The sequence below is a fragment of the Pholcus phalangioides genome, unplaced genomic scaffold (assembly GCF_987345545.1).
Source record: "Pholcus phalangioides strain wild (caught in Gottingen) unplaced genomic scaffold, Ppha-v1.0 ptg000003l_1, whole genome shotgun sequence".
Classification (NCBI taxonomy): domain Eukaryota; kingdom Metazoa; phylum Arthropoda; class Arachnida; order Araneae; family Pholcidae; genus Pholcus; species Pholcus phalangioides.
Genome location: NW_028301596.1, coordinates 15,711,563 through 15,731,241, shown reverse-complemented (window position 1 = coordinate 15,731,241; position 19,679 = coordinate 15,711,563). Strand labels below are relative to the sequence as shown.

Genomic DNA, 19,679 nt, shown 5'->3' with positions numbered 1-19,679 from the left:
CTTTAAATAAAAATTTAATAAAAAGTCCCCTTTTTTTTCTGTCCCCCGTTTGGTCCCTTTTTCCCCTCTCTTTTACGATTTGGAGTCCTCTTTCTTCACGGAATGTGTCCTCACTCATTCACCCACCACTCTGAGGGCAAAACGTATTTCTCTGTCAGAGCTTGCGCAGTGTTTTTCCTCTGCCATCTCGGCGGAAGAGACCCTTTCTACGCAGTCGCCATTTTCGCTCGGCCGTAGGAACAACACACACACGCACACTTTGCCCTGCCGGCGAGTGGTTTGCTTAAAGTTCATCACTTGCGAATAACTCTCACTGGTTGCAACATGATAGTAAAAAATAGTAATTTTTCAAGTTTTAGACGTTCATTCATGAATTTTTGCCAGAAGAAAAAAATTTTTCATGACAATTATGCCGTACTAAAACCCTCTATGTGACTTGTGATTATTATTTCTAGTTTCAAAAATTATTAATTTCATCGTTTCTCCTTTTTCTTTATGGTAACGATGTAACTAAATCACACAGATGGCGAGATATTTTCCAGTTATAACGGCAGTGGATAAATAAACTTTCACGTGCCGTGCCAGAACATTCATACTGAAATGAGTACGTCAACAAGTTATCGTAAAGACGGCAAAGAATGGTCTGTAACTTTAGACAGGCTCTGGAAATAGTTCTGATTATAGAGAATATGATTAGTACAGTTCATAATAATCACTAGACTATGTTTCCAGCTGAGTTATTCCGTTGTAAAGCGTCACCGGTGCGGTCCTGCGGCTCCATTCAGCAAGGAATAATTTGATTTTTTTTTTTTTTTTTATATAGAGTTTAAAAAGAAATTGGTATAAGGCGATGCGTCTTCGGGAATTTATTAATATTTGGACCTCATGGATTAGGTAATCGGACATGGAGTTGGTTCTTGGACCAACCCTGCTAATAACTTGCGTTTACCTGGTAGAAAGTTGTTACAAGTTCCCGCCCGATGTTAAAGATCCGTGCGACGAGAAAGAATGCCAGTTCGGTGCGATGTGCCGCGCGACGTCGGACGGGCGGAACGCGGATTGCGTGTGCCCGGAGAAATGTGCCACGTACGGTGACAGCCGGGGCTCGCGTCCCGTGTGTGGGACGGACGGTAAGAATTACCCGAATTCTTGTGAACTCAGAAGGACAGCGTGCAGGGAATCTAAAGAAATACAAGCTAAATTTGAAGGAAGATGTGGTAAGTTGGAAATCAAAAACACGTATTTTTCTAGTGGTTCTTAAACATGTGTTGATTATAAATTGTGAAGTACATATAATTTCGCGTTTGAGAGCATTCTAAAAATGTGTGAAATTCGTTCATGATTTTATTAATTTTTAACCCTTTATAGTCCACCACCATAAACGTGTATTGATTTTCCCCTCAAAAAAAACGGATATGCATGGGTGCTATTAGCATATTTTTAATTGAAACATCAACACAGCCATTTTAGTTAATTGGAGTGGATTTTTAATTACATAAAGTTGTTAATTAAGGTTAAAATAATAGTTTTTTTATTGTAATGTTATTTGTGCATAGATTTCCAATCCCGTAAATTTTGTGCGATTTTATAAATCTTTGAACGAGTAAAATTTCACCAGCTCTCATAAATGACATCGAACAGGGATAAACTCTTTCGATATAAAAAAGTATTGCACTTATAAGCTGTACTTTGCAATGCAATGACACTATAAATAAAAGTTGTACTTTCTAAAAATACCAATAAAATTGAGAAAAGAAATTTGTATGATTTTTTTTTTTCGCGATGTATTTGCTATGCATATTCACGAGACCATACAGTGTTAAAAACTTCTAAAGATATGTGAGATTGTTGCATGATTTTGTTAAATGCTCAATTAAAAGAAATGGTGAACGCAAATTCGCCAAAAAAAACCCACATTTCGCATTTCTATAATTAATTGAAAGTTTTCAGGAAAAAAAATCGAGTTCAGTTTTTCTTCTACATGCACCACAATTTTTTCTGAAATATTTTAATGTAAACTGCTGGTAATAATTATTTAAGTTTTATTATATTTTTCCCATTAAGATGCTGTTTTCTCAACATTTTTTTTTTATTTTCTGTGATATAAGGAATATTTTGTTTCAAACACCTCTTGTTCAAATATCTTGAAACTGTCTCTCAGCAATGAGGTGTTACGATATAAAATGAGAGGATTTCTCATTAAATGATCTAAAGAAATTTTATGGGTAAATTTTAAAGAATTTTGAAAAAGTTGAATGTTGCTGAAGTTAAACTTCGAAAATAAATAGCTAACAACTAAAATCCTAAAAGCTCTCGCTGAATTGTTTAAAATTCTTTACAGAAATTGAAAAAAAAAATAATTGAGGACCTATAATGAATAGAAAATTTTCAAATTCCCCTTAAAGACTGGGGATATGAACGCAAATACCGTGCACCTACCCCTCCGCCCCCAGAAATATACCATTTCTAAAATTTCCAATTTACAAATACATTTATCTGAATTGAAGAGAAATTTCCTTTCATGTCGAATACCTAAATTATATATTATATGAACAATAATTTAAACAAAAAATCAAGTATAATTGAAATATTTCGATTGATGACAGTGGATAAGGTACGTAAAGAAAATTATTTAAATCAAATTTCTCATATAATCTTTTGTTATTCTGTCATTTATAATATAAAAAGGTATATTTCAGTAGAAATAATATAATAAAGAACTATCTCGATAAAGTTTAAAATTTCGAGTATGTGATGTTGATATAAATCTCAACACATAGAATTGCACGCATATTCATAAAATGCTCATTACTGGCATCTAGTTTCCCTTCATGCGTGTATAATACCAGCGATTGTCATGACATCAATGGGGCAGGAACGTAATAAGAACGATCCTCGTTTTCCGAAAAGGTCACCGGGTCCTAACATAACTCTAGAACTGTTGACGGTTCAATAATTTGCATCGTTATTAGTTCTCGAATTTCTGAATAGACGAAATATTGCAATAAAGTTATGCTGCACGAAGGCAAGTTTTTTTTTTTTTAAATAAATACTCCTATGAATTTTCCATGAGTTGTAGTGATGGGAATAGTTAAGAAATTATATGAAATATTGGCAACATCTATTTAAATATAAAATTTAGTTACAGTATTATAAAAAAAAACCATTTCTTTACGATGATTTGTATATTTCACGGGACTTTTGATTATCTTATAGTCATGAATACAATTGAATTATTAGTATCTATTGATAATATTTATGCTACTTTAAGATTATAACGATGTCATGTCTTTCGTAAAGAATGCAAACCCTCGACTGGACAAAAAAGTATCAGATCTCGATAAATAGAATTTGGGCTCATTACATTTCAATGGATACAAATTCAACTCATAATAACACAAATAATTATTATACTTCCGTAAAGTTTTGGATAGTCATCGGAGGTTTCTCAATTCATCATCCATTGTGACTGAGAATAAGACAATTTACATTGAAATACGATCATGAATTCAATAACTTTTCATTTTTCAAGAGCCGCGTAATTCTTTTTCTGAGAGCCATATATATTTTTAGAAACTATTAAATATTTTTATATAAAATGAAACCAATTTAAAAACGTTTCAATTCATTTATCGGCGTATAATCCGGATTTTTTTTTATACATTAAAAAACATCAGAATATTTTATTGCGGATCATACGTTACTGCTTACTAAATAATTTTTCTCAGATATGTGGAATATACAAATAAACAAATATCAAAAAGTTTTAAAAAATACTAAAAAGGATTTTTATGGATGGCGTGTGGATACAAATAATACAGATATTTACAAATACAAACAATTGAAATATTTGTCTAGAGAAACGTAACCAACAACCCCTTCCGTTGCTTGAGATTCAATTTTTATGATTGCATATACCGATTATATGATGAGCATTTTCTCTTGAAAAAGCAAGATTCGAAATTGCGGTTTATAAGCCGCTGCTGACGAAGGGTTTCGTTATATCCAGCGATGACTATATATATATATATATAAAAGTTGAAACTTGAATATAACAGTTGAGAATACAATTGACGAATGGCACGAATACCAGTGCCATAGGCATCTAGAATATGAAGCGTGATTCATATATATTATAATTTATAGTTTTATGCTGAAATCTGATATGAGCTCTTTATAAAGTCGATAGCAAAACTAATGAAGACATTTCAATCTTTAGATTTGAATTAGCTAAAAACTGCGAGGCCATCATCAAATTTGCTATCGACTTTATAAAGAGTTTATATCATATTTGAACATAAAACATAAATTATAATGTAGGCCAATATGTGTATATTTTTTAATGTTCCCAAATAATATACATGTATAATTACGAGTAATGTGCATTGTGATTATGCTCAATCACCGACCGTTTTGGGTACATTTTGCACATTTATACCGATGGTTATATATAATCCCCAGCTCGTATTGATTGATATGATAAATCATCAATGAATTACTCAAATTTACCGGGCATTATGCTCATGGTTCAGTCGAATGTGATAAATTTTAACGGCAATGTGGGGTTTGTTTACACAAATTGATGCGCGTAGAGAATGTCAACATTAGAAGACAGAATTTATTTTACGCGTTTCTAAATTCTTTCAGCACTTATACTTAACCTTAACCTACAAACACTTTACACGTACACTTATGCTAACATCTACACTTATGCAGTACTCATATACGTTCTCTAACACTTATTTAAATTTTATTTTTATGACAAATCGCGTGCAGTGCACCCATCACGTACAGGACAAACTAATAAGCGGTTGAAATTTAAGTGTGATGTTTTATCGCATATATGTTTAACTTAACTTCATTTTTGTATTATTTAGAGCCACCAGAGAGAGAAAAAGTGACAAATATAGGAACATTTTTCAAACTAACCGAGACCATTGGTGATTATGCATAATCACTGTTTATCACATTTAGCATTTCAGACATAAAATATTTTTACGTTACTTTACTATCAGAATGAGATTCACGCAATGCTGTGTTAGATAGTGGACCAAAGTCCGTGCACCTATGACTAGAGATACTGGATTTATTTTGCATTTATGTCCCGATTCATTTCCATTGTCAATTTTCGTATCCTTAATTTGGAAACAAAAATGAAAATAATTTTTTATGCCTGTATAAAAATCTTTATGAATTGCTTCATTATATCAACATCCAAAAAATGTCTAAATATGTAATACTACTTCAATATAAGACAGAGAAAGTGTTCTATCCCAGATGTCATGGAATATTTCTTGTATGACAGGGATCGAGACCAAAGCACACTTGCAGGGAATTTCAATACGTCTGTCTGTACCAGGTATTTTCAACCTTTAAGAACCAGTAGAAATTATTTTCAACTTTTCGGATCAAATTAGAAAAATTTGAATTAGAAAACCAAGACCGTGGGCCACCAACAGATGCTGGGAATGAATTGCAAGATGGATTCCTGATTTAGAAGGAAAAGCCCCACAAAGTAATATAAAGTGTCATGAAATATAAAACCTCATGTAATATAAAGTGGTATCATCCTAGATGGGTTCGAGTAATACAGGGGCAAAAGAAATGAAGAGTTTTACAAGATTCATCGAAAGACTGGTTATTTGTGGAGATGAAGATTACAAGGAAGAAAATTCATCACTGCCGCCACGGGGACTCGAACCCCGGTCTCTCGCTTGCCGGACGAGTGCTCTACCATCTAAACTATGGAAGCAGATAGAATATATCAACCTTGGAGCGTATATATATGTTGAAAGGCACCGTACATGGACGGCGTAGTGGAGAGGACGTTTATATATGTATATGGCCATCTGGTTGGCCTTTGTCATTCACGAGCTATTAGTTGATTGTTGACGCCGTCCATGTACGGTGCCTTTGAACATATATATACGCTCCAAGTTTGAAATATTCTATCTGCTTCCATAGCTTAGATGGTAGAGCACTCGTCCGGCAAGCGAGAGACCGGGGTTCGTGTCCCCGTGACGGCAGTGAGGAATTTTCTTCCTTGTAATCTTCATCTCCACAAATAACCAGTCTTCCGATGAATCTTGTATTGACAAGTGGAGAGGACGTTTCTATATGAAGGGTTTTAGTTATTCTGAAATTACTTATTTTATTTATTATTGGTTTTGATAAGTTCTGAAATTATTTTTTTTCACAAATTCTGTAGAGAAAAAAACGATTTTGATTAATTTCCTCTTTTAGTTATTCTCAAATAATTTACGTCTCAATCTATCTTGAAATGAAACTTTGTTATTATGTGTTTTTTTAACGGAATAATTACTCTGTCATTAATTTCTAAACTATTTCTTTCATTGATTCTTAAGTTATTGCTTTCACTCATTCTACAATTGTTTGTTTGAAAAAAAAATATTTCTTGGGTTGTTATTGCGCTAATTAAACATTTTTATCAATCACGGAAATATTTTCAATATCTCCGGAATTATTTCTTATTCCAGAATTGTTTCTTTCAAAAATTCCAAATTTTTCTCTCATTTAGGTGATTTTCATCCTTTCTTCAACTTCCCAATTACGTATGCTTTTGAGGAAGCCGACTTGAGTTATATGAAAACAAGGGCTCAAAAAACTGTTTTGGCTTCGTGTCCCCCAAATGTGTTAAGACGACCCTGGTAATGCATCAAATACACAGTGTCACTGGTGTATCATAAACTGATAAATAACCGACTCGCTTTAGCGGCAGGCTTTGAGCAGGCTTTATCGAATACTTATTTTGATTTTATGGTCTTTGGATGTTTTTAGACTTCTCATAAACATGGTCGGTTGGACACCGAAAAAAGCTTGGAGGGCCACACGTGTTAGAAAGTCACTTATTTATACAGATACTGAGCTCTTAGAATACTGAAACTGCAGTTCAGTATTCTAAGTGATTTTAGAGTAACCGGATGAGGTGCCCGCAATATCGGGACAAACCCCGGAAATCATTGTAAAAAACCGGGAGATAAAATTTACCATCCATTAATAATAACCGAGACAATATACCGGGACATTTTCCAAACTCTCATTTGGTTGAAATTCCGGTTTAAAATTGAAAACTAACAATGCATGGCGAAAATATAATCACACTACTTCTACACTGAGGCGCAAAAACGAGTAAAACATAAAACATCAGGATGGGAGCCATGGTTGTCAGACTTCCCGTATATACGTGATTGAAGGACGTACATGCCGTGAAAGGTGAGATATATTACATTATATACTCTTAAATTACTAGGAGGGGTGGATAAGTACTTTAGTCTCATATTATAACGTCTATGCTTCTACGAAAAGTCGACCCTTGGTTTACGAACTTATCACTTGTAATTTGTTCCGGAAGTCCGTTCGTAAACCGAATTGTACAGAAACCGAAAGGGTTTCTTCCCCCCATAGGAAAATGTAAAATTCATTAATTCACTCCAAAGACTCCGAATGTTTTTAGTGTGAATTTTCAAACCAGTGTTTTGCGATCAAGTGAAACAATTGATCCGTAAAACCGATTTAAGTCATTAGATTCACACTGAAAACACTTTTTCCTCAAAGAAAGACAATCCCATCCCTACGAGATAAGGGCTTATACCCATATCGGAGTAAAGATGGGACCATATCTCTGGCTTCTTTAATACATCTCTTTCATGGACACGTGCGGGACAAAAAAAATTCTCCCGTAAAAGAGGGGTCACCGTTAATCATGAATTTGAAAAACATACTTTTTTTATTTTTCAAGGGGGGAATTATTATTTCGCCGTAATAGAGGCGCGACCACATCCGAGGGGTATACGTTAAGAGGGGGTTTTACTGTATTTTCAACACTCAGAACATCGGTAGCAAATTATTCGATATCATGAAGTATGTGAACAAACTCCAGAAATAGTTGCATTTAATTCATTTTTCAACCTAACTCACATACGCAATATTATAACACCTCGTTGTAATACCACCAAAACTAATTAGTATATTTGGTCGTATATATCTTGGTCGTAACACGTGATAATTATTGAAGAGTAGGAGTTCAGTATTGTAGAACAATCCAATAACCTGAATGACGTATGATGACAGTATAATGATGACTTATGATAGCAAAGGGCTAGTTCAGCGGTTTTTATGCCCAATATTGCACATGGATCTGCAATGGTTCAAAATCAATTCGGCGTCCTTTGATTCGGCGTCAAGTATTAACATGGTAAAAATATAACTGTGTGAAATATTGAATTCCTAGCATAATATCTAACGTAGCTAGAAGTTAAATTGGAAAAATATTGAAAATAATTATATTTCATTACGTTTCTCAACCTGGGACCATATCACCCTCTTAGGGCACTGGGATATTCGAATGGGGTCACGGCTAAAAACCATATCCATGATTTACTATTTTACTATCCATGACAGGTGGCTGAGGGGTGGGCCTCAGAGAGGTGTGAAAAAAAAAATTAGATGTGAAGAGATGAAGCTTTTTTTAAAGTGAAATATGGGTAATAAAAAGAGTCACTATACCGTTCAGTGAATTCAGCCAAACTGCTCGTAGAACCAGCAGGGCCTGCCCATTATAAGTTCGGGCCGCTGTGGTGGTCGAGTGGTCATAGTGACGGACTCGCATCGCGAGGTCCCGGGTTCGAGCCCCACCGTCACCACAGTGGTGGTCGGCTGAAGTTGGTTTTCTGTGGTTCCCAGCATCGAGGCGCAAATGCGAGCCGATCTCTCCGTTAAAAAGTCTCGCCACAGAGAGCAACAGGCCTACAAACGGTACAAATATTCAGTCACTACACATCACTCACTTCACTTCTGAGATATAGATGGCAGCACTGAAAAATCATACATAATTAGATACGCACTCAGACTGTTAGGTACACACACTTACAATTCCGGCGCAACTCACTGAGTAGTAAATTGCCCATAGCGATAGACCTGATTTCTGCTCGGCTTGGAAAAAAAAAATTCTTCTTTGAGGCAGAGGCGTGGTGGGGAAGGGAGCATGTGGGATGTACCTAAAACGTAAAAGGCAGCCTGTTTTGATTCCCTGAAAATTAGTGGAGCCTGCCCACGTGCCCCGTTGCCTACGCGAGTAATAGGCCCTGAAAACCACGACCTTAACGCACGGGTTTTTCTAGGAATTCCCAGAAGTGACATGACCATAGTGGAGTTATTTGATGGGATCTGTTGCTTTGGATTTCAAGTATGTGAATATGCAACCCATTGGCTGTTACATCCAGCTAATGAGAGTATCTAGAAAATTCCAGAATTTCACTTTGCCTGAAGCCCATAATGTTTAGACATCTCGTGTACTTATAAAGGTCTAAAAATTGACAAACCGTATTCAACCCATAAAAAATATTTTCCCTATAAATTTGAATGTCCTCGCTCCCGGATGAGGGTGAATATGACGGGGGCCACGGAAAAAATATACATATTGTCCAAAGGGAGCTATAGGAGAAGAAAAGGTTAGGAAACACTCTGTGCTCGCTAATAAATATTTCACAAAAGAACACTCGAGAAACAAATGTCTCGGTGAAATGAATTATAGCTGCGTTTTGATTAATGGAGCGGGAATCACTCTCATACACGAACATTAACTCTTTTTTTTTCATTTTAATTAATTTTTACTTGCTATAAATTTCATGCTGGAGAATATTCTCTCCTCGAGATCGTAGTTTCTGGAAATGTGCGAGAGCAATTAAGGATTTCAAGCTTTTGGGAATTAACTTAATAAAAAAAATGTACAGACTTCAGCTCCCTGTTCATATTACTTTTGCTCTCTCATAAGGAATTTCATTAAATTCTCATTACTCCATTTGTTTTTCTTCCCTGAAAAGAAAAGACAAGAAAAAAAAATCATTATAATTATTATTTTTTTGCTTGATTTCTATTTCCTTACGGAGCTTAATTATCTTCACTATTTGCCAGCTTTTAATTTTGTGAATAGAAAATTCGTATATGTGTATGTATATATTTTTCATTGACGTCACATTCTTCTGTTATGAATATGCAATTTCTGAATATTTTTAATGTTTGAAAATCTCCAGAAAAAAATTTGATTAGTCATTACTGTTGGCCGAGTGGCGTGGTGGTTAGATGCTCAGCTCTTGCCGTGAATGTTGCCGTCAGATTCCCTGGTTCGAGAACCGTGGAGAAGAATAGAAAATATATTTTCTCTCTTATGAGCTTGAGGTGTGAACACTGATACGTGCGTCTTCATTTCCAATTCAGCTCGTAAATGGCACACATCGTTGTGGCCGCTGTGTTGAAGTTAGTGATTGCCATTTCGTATTACAGTCGGATCTCGTTATAACCTTAAGGTCACATAAATTCTATTAGTCAATTTACATGAATTCAATTCTTTACTTCACAAAAAAATATTCTCTAGTTCACATAAAATCCTTTTTTTTTTCTTTTTTCTGTTCGCACAAAATATTGAATCAATTTATTCGGTCTACAGTGGTTTGCATCACTATCCGTTCATTCATTAAAATTTACAATGAAGAAATGTGAAATCATCAATAAGCGAACGTATATGGTGAATCTATTCGTTTTGATCTAACAATGTGTCATTATTCTTCGAGAAAATAGAACTATTTCATCTAGTCAACAATCATTTAACTGTCCATAAGCAATTTCGTTCAATCGATAACAAAACAATTTACCAGTGACTGTCATCAACTAAGACGAATTCAAGAGTTATTCTACCGAACTTTAAAATCAAATTTTGTTTTTAATGGTAATTAATAAAATCCTGTGAATTATCATTTAATGAATATATTGGTTTAGTCAGCAATAAATCAATCAATGATGATGAAATCAACAATGAGTCAATCAATGATGATAAAATCAACAATGAATCAATCAATAATGATAAAATCAACAATGATAAAATCAATAATGATAAAATCAATAATGATAAAATCAACAATGAATCCAACAATATTCTTGTAATAAACAATGAATCCAACAATATTCTTGTAATAAACAATGAATCTTCAGTCTAGGAACATATACAGGATATCCTCTAATTCTTAATTTGCCCTTTGTCTGTTCGACCGTTCATCGTAGAGGTACTGCTGTAATTTAAAAAATGCTTAAAATGTGTTCAAAAATCACTCCGTATCAGTTCCGAGAATGAAAATGCAGTGCGTCGTAAAATAAAAAAAATCTGGACTTTTACACGATCTCTATAATTCCTAATTAGAAAGTCGTGTTGGTCCGTCTCTTCCGAACACAAAAACAAAAATCGATGTTTCCAAGTGCAATATCCGTTTAGATATTTCAATTCAAATACCGGAGAAATAATTTAGGGAAGAACAGCATAAACTAACAGACACACAACGCTGTTTTCCCTCATTTATGCTGTTCTTCCAAAACATTTCTCTGAATTTTTGAATGCAAATATCTCGGTGAAATTGAACATGAAAACGTGCATTTTCTTTGTGTTGCCCTCAGGAAAGACAAGGCATCAACTTTCCAATTGGAAGTTAGAGGACGGAGAATGCGTAAAAATTTAGATTTTTTTTTAATTTATGGCATACTGTAAGTTAACTCTCGAAGCTAGTACAGAGTGATTCTTAATCTCTTTATCAGCATTTTTTTTTTCACACCAAATCCATACCTCTACGACAAATGGTTGATGAGGTAAAGACCAAATTAAGACACCCCGAATAATCCACATTAAAAAATGTCGATGTCTTTCTAACGCGCAATCCACAGATCACACGCGAGAAAATGAAACGCAAAATTTATTCTTCGCGTCATTTCATGAGAAGAATTCGAAATAAAATCCAATCACATGCAATTTAAAATGAATAAATGAAAATGATACAAAAAAAATCTATCGTTTAATTTGAGGAATTTTGAAAGGCAAAACTGTGAATAATCATTTTATAAAATTCTGTATGCAAATTATCGCGCCGTCACACATCTTCATTGCGTTCATCGGAAAAATCAATCCATTATCTTCCGGAGGAATTGAAAATATCACTGATATATATTTCAAATCGAAGAAAAATTCCCGGAATTAATAGCAACCGCATCTAGAGGTTAAAAAATTGATCCTCTCGCATTTTTAGAGCATGACAAAGTCCTTTTTTCGGTTGTGAGATGCATATATTTGTCGGTGTTTCAGACTACAGATACAGCATTTGATGATCGCATGGACACATAAGAGACGTTGGGTATACTGTACAAGTTTATCAGATTACACTGAAGGAACCCCCCTCCGCCCATACAGTCTCTTTATTCCGGCCTTAAATGTAATTAGACAGCGTTCTTGAAAGCAATTAAATGCAGCTTCTCTTGGAAACAATGAAAATTCCCGCTAAGGCAACAATATTTTCTCATATTCCTCGATACGAGTGCTTTTCTTTGGCGAAGAAAATATAGTTCCTGCCTTTTAAAGGAACATCGCTTTATACGTTCGACTAGTCTATTGGGTTATAAAAAATAAAGAATTAAATTCATTTTTCTCGGAAGAAAATAAATTGTGTTAAATGAGTGTTTAAATATTTGACATTTACGTTTAGCGGAAATTGTTATCTAATTTTATTTGTTCAGGAGCCTCGAAAAATTTTTGTATTCGGAAGTCTGGGAGAAAATTTGTTCCTCAAGGGCATTGCCATTTACTTGATATTTGTTGTTGTTTCTTTGTAAAATATTAGAGGTATCGATCACCTATGCAATCTTTTACTGAGAAAGCTTTAAGTGCTGCTTTTTTATTCGGCTTTATTTGCGGTTTGTCGTGTGAAATGGTCTAAATTTATACACTAGCGTTCTGCATTCACTGGTCCTCGAAGCATTTTGAGCAATTTATTATATAGTCGCTATTTATGTACCGCCTCTATTATGGGTTTTTTACTATTTGACTTTGCCGTCATCGGGTTTGCGAATTATTTCTTACCCTCCAGTCATTTCGTCAATTTATTTATTTTTTGCCGGTCTGCAAATTACTCCCGGTAAATAGACTCCCTGAAATTATTGGACTTATTCATTTTAAATTATTTTTTGTTTTGACGATCTAAAAATTTATTTCTTCTAAATATTTGTTTTCTACCGGTCCACAAGTGATTTCTCCCGTTTATTTTTGTTCGAGGCCTTCGAACTATTTCTCCTGTTTATTTATTTTTGACGATTGAATAGTTAAAAAATGCATAAACAATGAAGGAATCGGTATATTTTAGTGCGGTTTGCGAAAAAAAAGTTATTCTTAAAAAAGGGATCGTACCCTTGGTGGAGGGGAAAACTTCATTTTTTTGTCAGTAGATGGAGGTAGAATTCAGTCCGACAGGAGTTAGGGACACACGAATCCTTTTTCCATCTTTCCTGTGTCCGAAACATTCGCAAAGCCTAAAGTCGACGATTGGTGGCCGGGGTAAAACTACTTCACCAATGGTTTTTTATACACGAACGCCAACATCACAATGGAAATTTTATGTAAGCTCCAGTGACAGAAAAATTTGGAAATGAGCTGTCGAGAGAGAGAGAGAGAGAGAGAGATCGTACACTCAGCATTTTATAGGACCTTGATTTGCATCTTTCGAGTGATTTGCTTTCAAGCAGTGTCCTCTATTGATAGAAATTCAATCTATTTTTATGTAGTAGGGTTAAATCCGGGTAAAACGGTTTTTCCGCATCCAACGCTGTTTTTCCAACCAAATTTCTTCTGTTTTCCGAATTAGAATATCTCTGTGGTTTTTACCTTTAGAAAAGTGGATTTTTTTTTTGGCATCAAGAGAAACTGGGCAACAACTTCCAAATTGAAAGTTAGAGGACAAGGGGACCGTATAAAAATTCAGATTTTTTTTATTTTGTTACACACTGTATTTTCACTCTCAAAACTGATGCAGGGTGATTTTCGAACGCCTCCTGAGCATTTTCTAAATTGGAAACATACCTCTACGATGGGCGGTTGATGAGATAAAGGCTTTGTTAGCATTTATAGGACACCCTGTATATTATAGGTGTTCTTATCTTGAAAGAAATAAGCTGCACATGAAATGCAAATTGAAGAGGATAATGCACCGACGAGAACTTGAGATGTCATGTTGCCCCCCACCAATCGATACTTGCTTGTCTGACCCAACTATCAAAAGGGGTTTCTAAAGAAAATGCTAATCGGATATTGAGATCACGTAGACGAGAGCTCGCCTCCCCCTTAAGGAAATTCACCGCAAAATAATAGCCTTCATATGCGAGCAAAATTTAAAGCTGCTCGAGACCACACTTTGGATTTACGCCAGATGCCTTTTCCTCGTCCTTTGAAGGCACTTCCTTACACGAACCAAGTCTCGCGATATTTTCGGCTGTCACGTGAGCGAGATTATGACTACGCTCGTCATAAAATTTTCTAACTTCCTCGGAATACGTGCAGAGGTTTCCGTTGCTTGAAACGTCGGGCCGCAATGTTGAAACAATCGATCAATCGCGAGAAGGATCAACCTAGTTTCTTCGGATGGTGGAAAAGTTATTGAATTTTGTTCGAGTTTTATCACAAACATTTTAGTAAGCTACCCATCCAACAATCAAAAAATGATAGAAAATATGCATTTCTTTTACCTTACTCTTCTGGGCATTACGCAATATAGCACGTATATTAACATACCGTATACCATAAGATCCGCAGAGAAAGCAGTTTGTACGTGATGAATGTTGAGATATTTTTCTGAAACAATTGAAACTTTCTGGGCACAAAATACTAGAAGTTCCTTCAGAATTTGTTTTTGGTTTTATTTTCTTGACGTATTGTTCTTTGAAATGCTTGATACAGATTTTTATCTACGAAACCCAAGCATCAAATTACTAACCCCATTCTTCTTTTTCTAACGTCAATATCACAAATCAGTATATCCCTTTTAAATCCTGGTGCCACAAATATGTGGGTTGCTTTTTCTCACTGCAGATTTTTTTCTTTTGAATTCAGGGAGCCGAGTTAGAAATATGGTGAATATGAACTTTAGGGGCTTTCATCAGTTTAAAGCCCTAGAAACTAAAATCGAATTTTCGGGTATTTTTTTAAGATGGCTTCCAAGAGGAAAATTGCTTTCTGGAAAAGTGTGATTTATTATATAAAATTTCACAATGAAATTCTGGAAAAATATGTGCGAATATGCTTCGTCTTGAATGTAAAAAAATTAAGTGAATTTTTCTTCCGTAAAAAATAATATAAATTGAAATTTAAAAAAAAATAATGTGAGAAAATAAATATTTGCTGACAATCATGTTTTTAATGCATTTATTATATCAAAAATAGAAAAAACAAAAAATAGAAAAAAACACAAAGCACACTGAAAATGCCAAGAAAATGAATTCTTGATTCTGAAAGGAATATTCGATGGCAAATTTTCTGTGCCAGGAAAATGCTTAAATTTCAAATATTTTACATACCTTTTAGTAACAAAGATGACTCATACGTTGCTAAGTCTGAATTGCAGAGTTGACGTGGCACCAGATTACGTGACTGTTTGAGAAACTTTATTTTTCTTGACACAGGGTAAGGTGCTACGACAAAGGGAAATGCCAACTGCTACCAAACTACACATGTACATTGTAGTTAGTTTTTTTTCTGTTCTGGGTTGAATGTAAATATTCCTCTGTGATTCCAATTTTAACGAATTGGGGTATGCCCGAACGTGTTGCGTATGTATTCCGTACGTTTGTATCTTAAGAATGCCTGTTATGCGCTAAAGAAGTGCCGCGACCTGTCTTTCCATTTCGGAAGCAAAAAACTCAGTAGGTTATTTTGCCTTTTGTATTGTACGAGGATTTTTCTGTGTTATGGACCTCATTGCACTCCATGGAATTAGAATTCTGTTCTCTGTCTCTCGATGCCTCTCACAGATCTAGGGGAGAAACACTTCTGGGAGAAAATACGATGGACACCATTATGACATTGATCAATTTATTCTCCTCTTAAAATGTAATGTAGACTGCATCACATAACTTTTTTATAGTGAAAAAAACCGTCATTTGGGGGGCCCATACCAGAAGTATCTGACTTTCTTTAGTATCTCGTAATTTGCAAAGTGTAAGATTTGCGACCACTTTTCTGCAAGAAGTTATTGTTCGGTACAGATTTCATAACCCGTGACGATGTTCCATGCACATTTCGAAACACCAAACACATGCTCAATTTTTTCCCATCATAAATTCACATAATTCCAGCCTTGCTTCTTTACGATGGTCCGTCAACAAGCGTGGAACCAATCTTTTTGTTACCATCCTAGAAAATACAATGGAAATAAGAATATATATTATTCAATTACACCAGTTAATTGAGAAAAACACTCTACATTCTTTCGGAAGTTGCTCAAAGGTTTCTCCCTTCACTCTTGGATCTGTAAAAACATATTGAGTAATCAATTAACGGAGTCCACCTAATTTTCTGTTCATGGGGGACAAAAGTATTATTACAAACATTAAAGGCATTGCAATTCCAATGACTTAACTCTAATCCACAAAACCTCATAAGTTTTCAATGGAAATTTAAAAACTCACTCTCAATACGAGGAAATAAACAATTGTGTTGAACATTTTTTTCCTTAAGTGCCAGGCAAAAGACTCTCTCGAATCAATACTTCCAATAAAATTCTTGTCAGGAGAGCTCTTTCCTAAAAGAACTTCTATTTTCTTTTAATCAATTTTTTTTTTACTCTCTTCGAGGGCAGCTTATAATTCTTATCTTCGGCGAAAGCCTTTCTAAGTTCATATACCAATGTGTTGTATTTTTGACTTGACGATTGTCGTGAAATTATAAACATTCTTCTGTCTCGTTCCCATGTTCAGATGAAATTCCAGAACTAACACGTGACGCCATTGACGGACTGGAAAATCGCATCTATATCAATGTTCTCGTATTCTACGTGTGTCACACACGTCTTAGCGGGAACTTTTAGAGTAAGGAGGACCGGCTATCTCTTCCAACGGGCCGACCTGAGTTTCTTTTAAATTTAGATTAAAATTTTGAATAAATATAATGTAATATACTCAAAAGTTTTCCTGCTACGCGATGTTCCCAAGGACAGGGGGTGATAGTGGGTGAGAGCTGTGATTTCTTTTTTTTTGCTTCTTGAATGGCTTTTGGTTTTGTTATGTATTGTTCTAGGTCAAATTCTATTATAATTTCATATTGAAGGACTTACGAGATAAGTTTTATTCACACGAAATGTATTGTTCAAAGTGATTTGATGGGAAAAAAAGTTTTTGAATAATTATTTAAAATCTAATTGCGGTAATGTCGCCTCAGTCTGTCAATGGGAATTGCTCATTTTATTTAAAATAAAATAAATGTGGACAACCGGCCTCACGACGTACTTTCTATTTCAAATGAACTTCAAAAGTAATTTCATCGGATTAAACGAACCAATTATTCCAGTATTTGAAGGTTAAAGAGATGGATCGATGCGAGAACATAAGAAGATCGGAGGTATAAACGATTTAAAAAAACACGATTTCAGAATAAACCAAATCGTTTGAGGATGGCTTAGTGTATCAGCTCGCAGATGGTCAAACAAAATTCAAAGCTGTACATGTTAATTAGGAATGCAAATAGTACTATCTCTCCAAAGTCTTTATTATATTTGTAAATATGATCTCCATGTTACGATAAATGTGATAAGTTCGGTTATTATGCATTATCACCGCACATTTTGTAAGAAAAATTTTGCAGATTTATCGCATTTACTGAAAAAAAATTAGAAAAACAACTTAAAAATGAGTTAGTGATTATGTATGGTCCTCGCTCATATTAGTTAACATGATAAATTGCCAATAAATCAGCTGAATTTACTCGACATTTTACTCAAACTTCAGCCTAGATTGATGGCCCACAAAAAGCAACAGGCCTACAACGATATAATTATTCAATCATTACAATTTACTCATAGTTAGAAAAATTGATGGCAGATGAAAGCACTACACACAACAAGCATTACATAGAAACAAACTTCACGTCAGGTTCACTACACAGACACATACATTCATGATGACACATACATTCATTCCAACATGAACCAATTCGTTAGAATTTCCGCAGAAGAATATGGACGAGGTGCATGTATGGTGCAGCAGCCTAGGGTGATGGACTCGATTGATCGGTGATGTTGATCACGATTAAAAATGTTGATAAATGTGAGGAAAGCTGATATTACACAAGACTGATAATATTTTTTTGCGTTTTATCCTTATCACTTTTATTATCATGTTAATTTTACTTTCATAGCAAAATGTCTGTAGTGGACATTTCTCACGCATTCAAAATTTGATTCAATTGTTAGACCGTGACCTATATTTGCTGCACGACAAGAAGGGTGGTCTACGGAAGAAGCAGGATGAATTTCAGCCTTCCAATCCAGTAAAGCTGATACCAGGGAGAGTCTACAACTTGCAGCCACGTAGGGGTACTGGAAATTCACGAAACTGATACGTCGTTGAACGGCGAACTTTATTGGAGAAACTATAAACACTTAACATGCTAACGTGGTGAATCAATGCCACCTATAATCCAGCTAGCCAGCCGATGTAGCTTCGGGAATGATTAAAATCTCCTAATTGCCCAGGAGAATTAAGACGTAGGATGCTTATGGAACAGGAATGTGTGCCTAGAATGAGCTAAAACATCTGGGTGTCCGAACATTGGCTGACTTGGACACTTGGACAAGGACATGTGACGCAAACATGACATCGATTCGTCGTTGTACGGCCTACACGACTAGTTACATCCAACGAACGCGGACGGACCGCCACCAACGGAATTTGATTATCGAGTCCGGACGTGCCCCAAGGACGCTATAATATCAATATAGATTTCGATTCTTAGATCATGATTTATCATAATTATTTCGTTGATTTATACTCCTTTACTTGATCTAGTTATTCTGTTATACAAATTTATATAGATATATATACATATACATATTTAATAAAATTCCGGATGCACCCATCTTTCGGGAACGCTTTGATATCTCCTTGAGATGGGAAGCGGGGTGTGTCCGGTCCTTCAATGTTCAATGGCTGTAGTGGACCGATTACTTACGGGAAATACTAATAACTGGCTGAATTTAAGTGGTATTTCTGCATGGTTTCTTCCAAGTATGCCATACTTACCAACTTCAATCGGAAATTATATAGTGATAGTGTCACATGCAGTGAAATTTATCAAACTTATCTGTGGTGATTATGCATAATAGCCGGTGATCATTCATAATCATGGACTTATAATACTTAATGTTACCACCTATTCTGTACCATATAAATATCGAAATAGCCGAAAAATGTTGTTACAAATGAATATTTTGACTATGCTCAAATTTCCTTCACAGCTGATTCCGATGTTCTGTGAATACAGGCGGCACCGTCACCTGAGGTGACTTTGCCCAGTTTTGAAGGAGAAAAATGTTTTTTTCGAGTTGTAGAACTAACTCAGTTGATCGTTTGTGGAGCTGCAGTCGTCAGGGCATTCGTTTTTCATGTAAACAAGACTGCCTGAGGTTTGGTAGCGCTTCCTGATGAGGGATATCGCTAATAAGCCGGGTTTTTTCGACGAGAATTAATATCAAGAAAAATTTGAAGACTTCAAACTTTCATCATTTGTGCAGCCTTTTTGATAACCCACGTGGTCTTATATTTGTTATTAGTAGATGAAATAAAGACTAAAGCAATTGGGGGTTTTG

The 19,679-nt window shown here is 35.1% G+C and overlaps 1 protein-coding gene across 5 annotated transcripts in view; it reads left to right on the top strand.

Moving 5' to 3' along the window:
- Positions 1–212: 212 nt before the first annotated feature.
- Positions 213–19,679, top strand: part of LOC149088160 (agrin-like) — a 133,659-nt gene continuing 114,192 nt past the window's right edge. For all 5 annotated transcript variants that reach the window (XM_089245090.1, XM_089245081.1, XM_089245064.1 and 2 more), the window contains exon 1: positions 213–1,217. In XM_089245090.1, the coding sequence (XP_089101216.1) occupies positions 905–1,217 (313 nt within the window). In that variant the 5' untranslated portion in view covers positions 213–904. The remainder of the gene's footprint in view (positions 1,218–19,679) is intronic.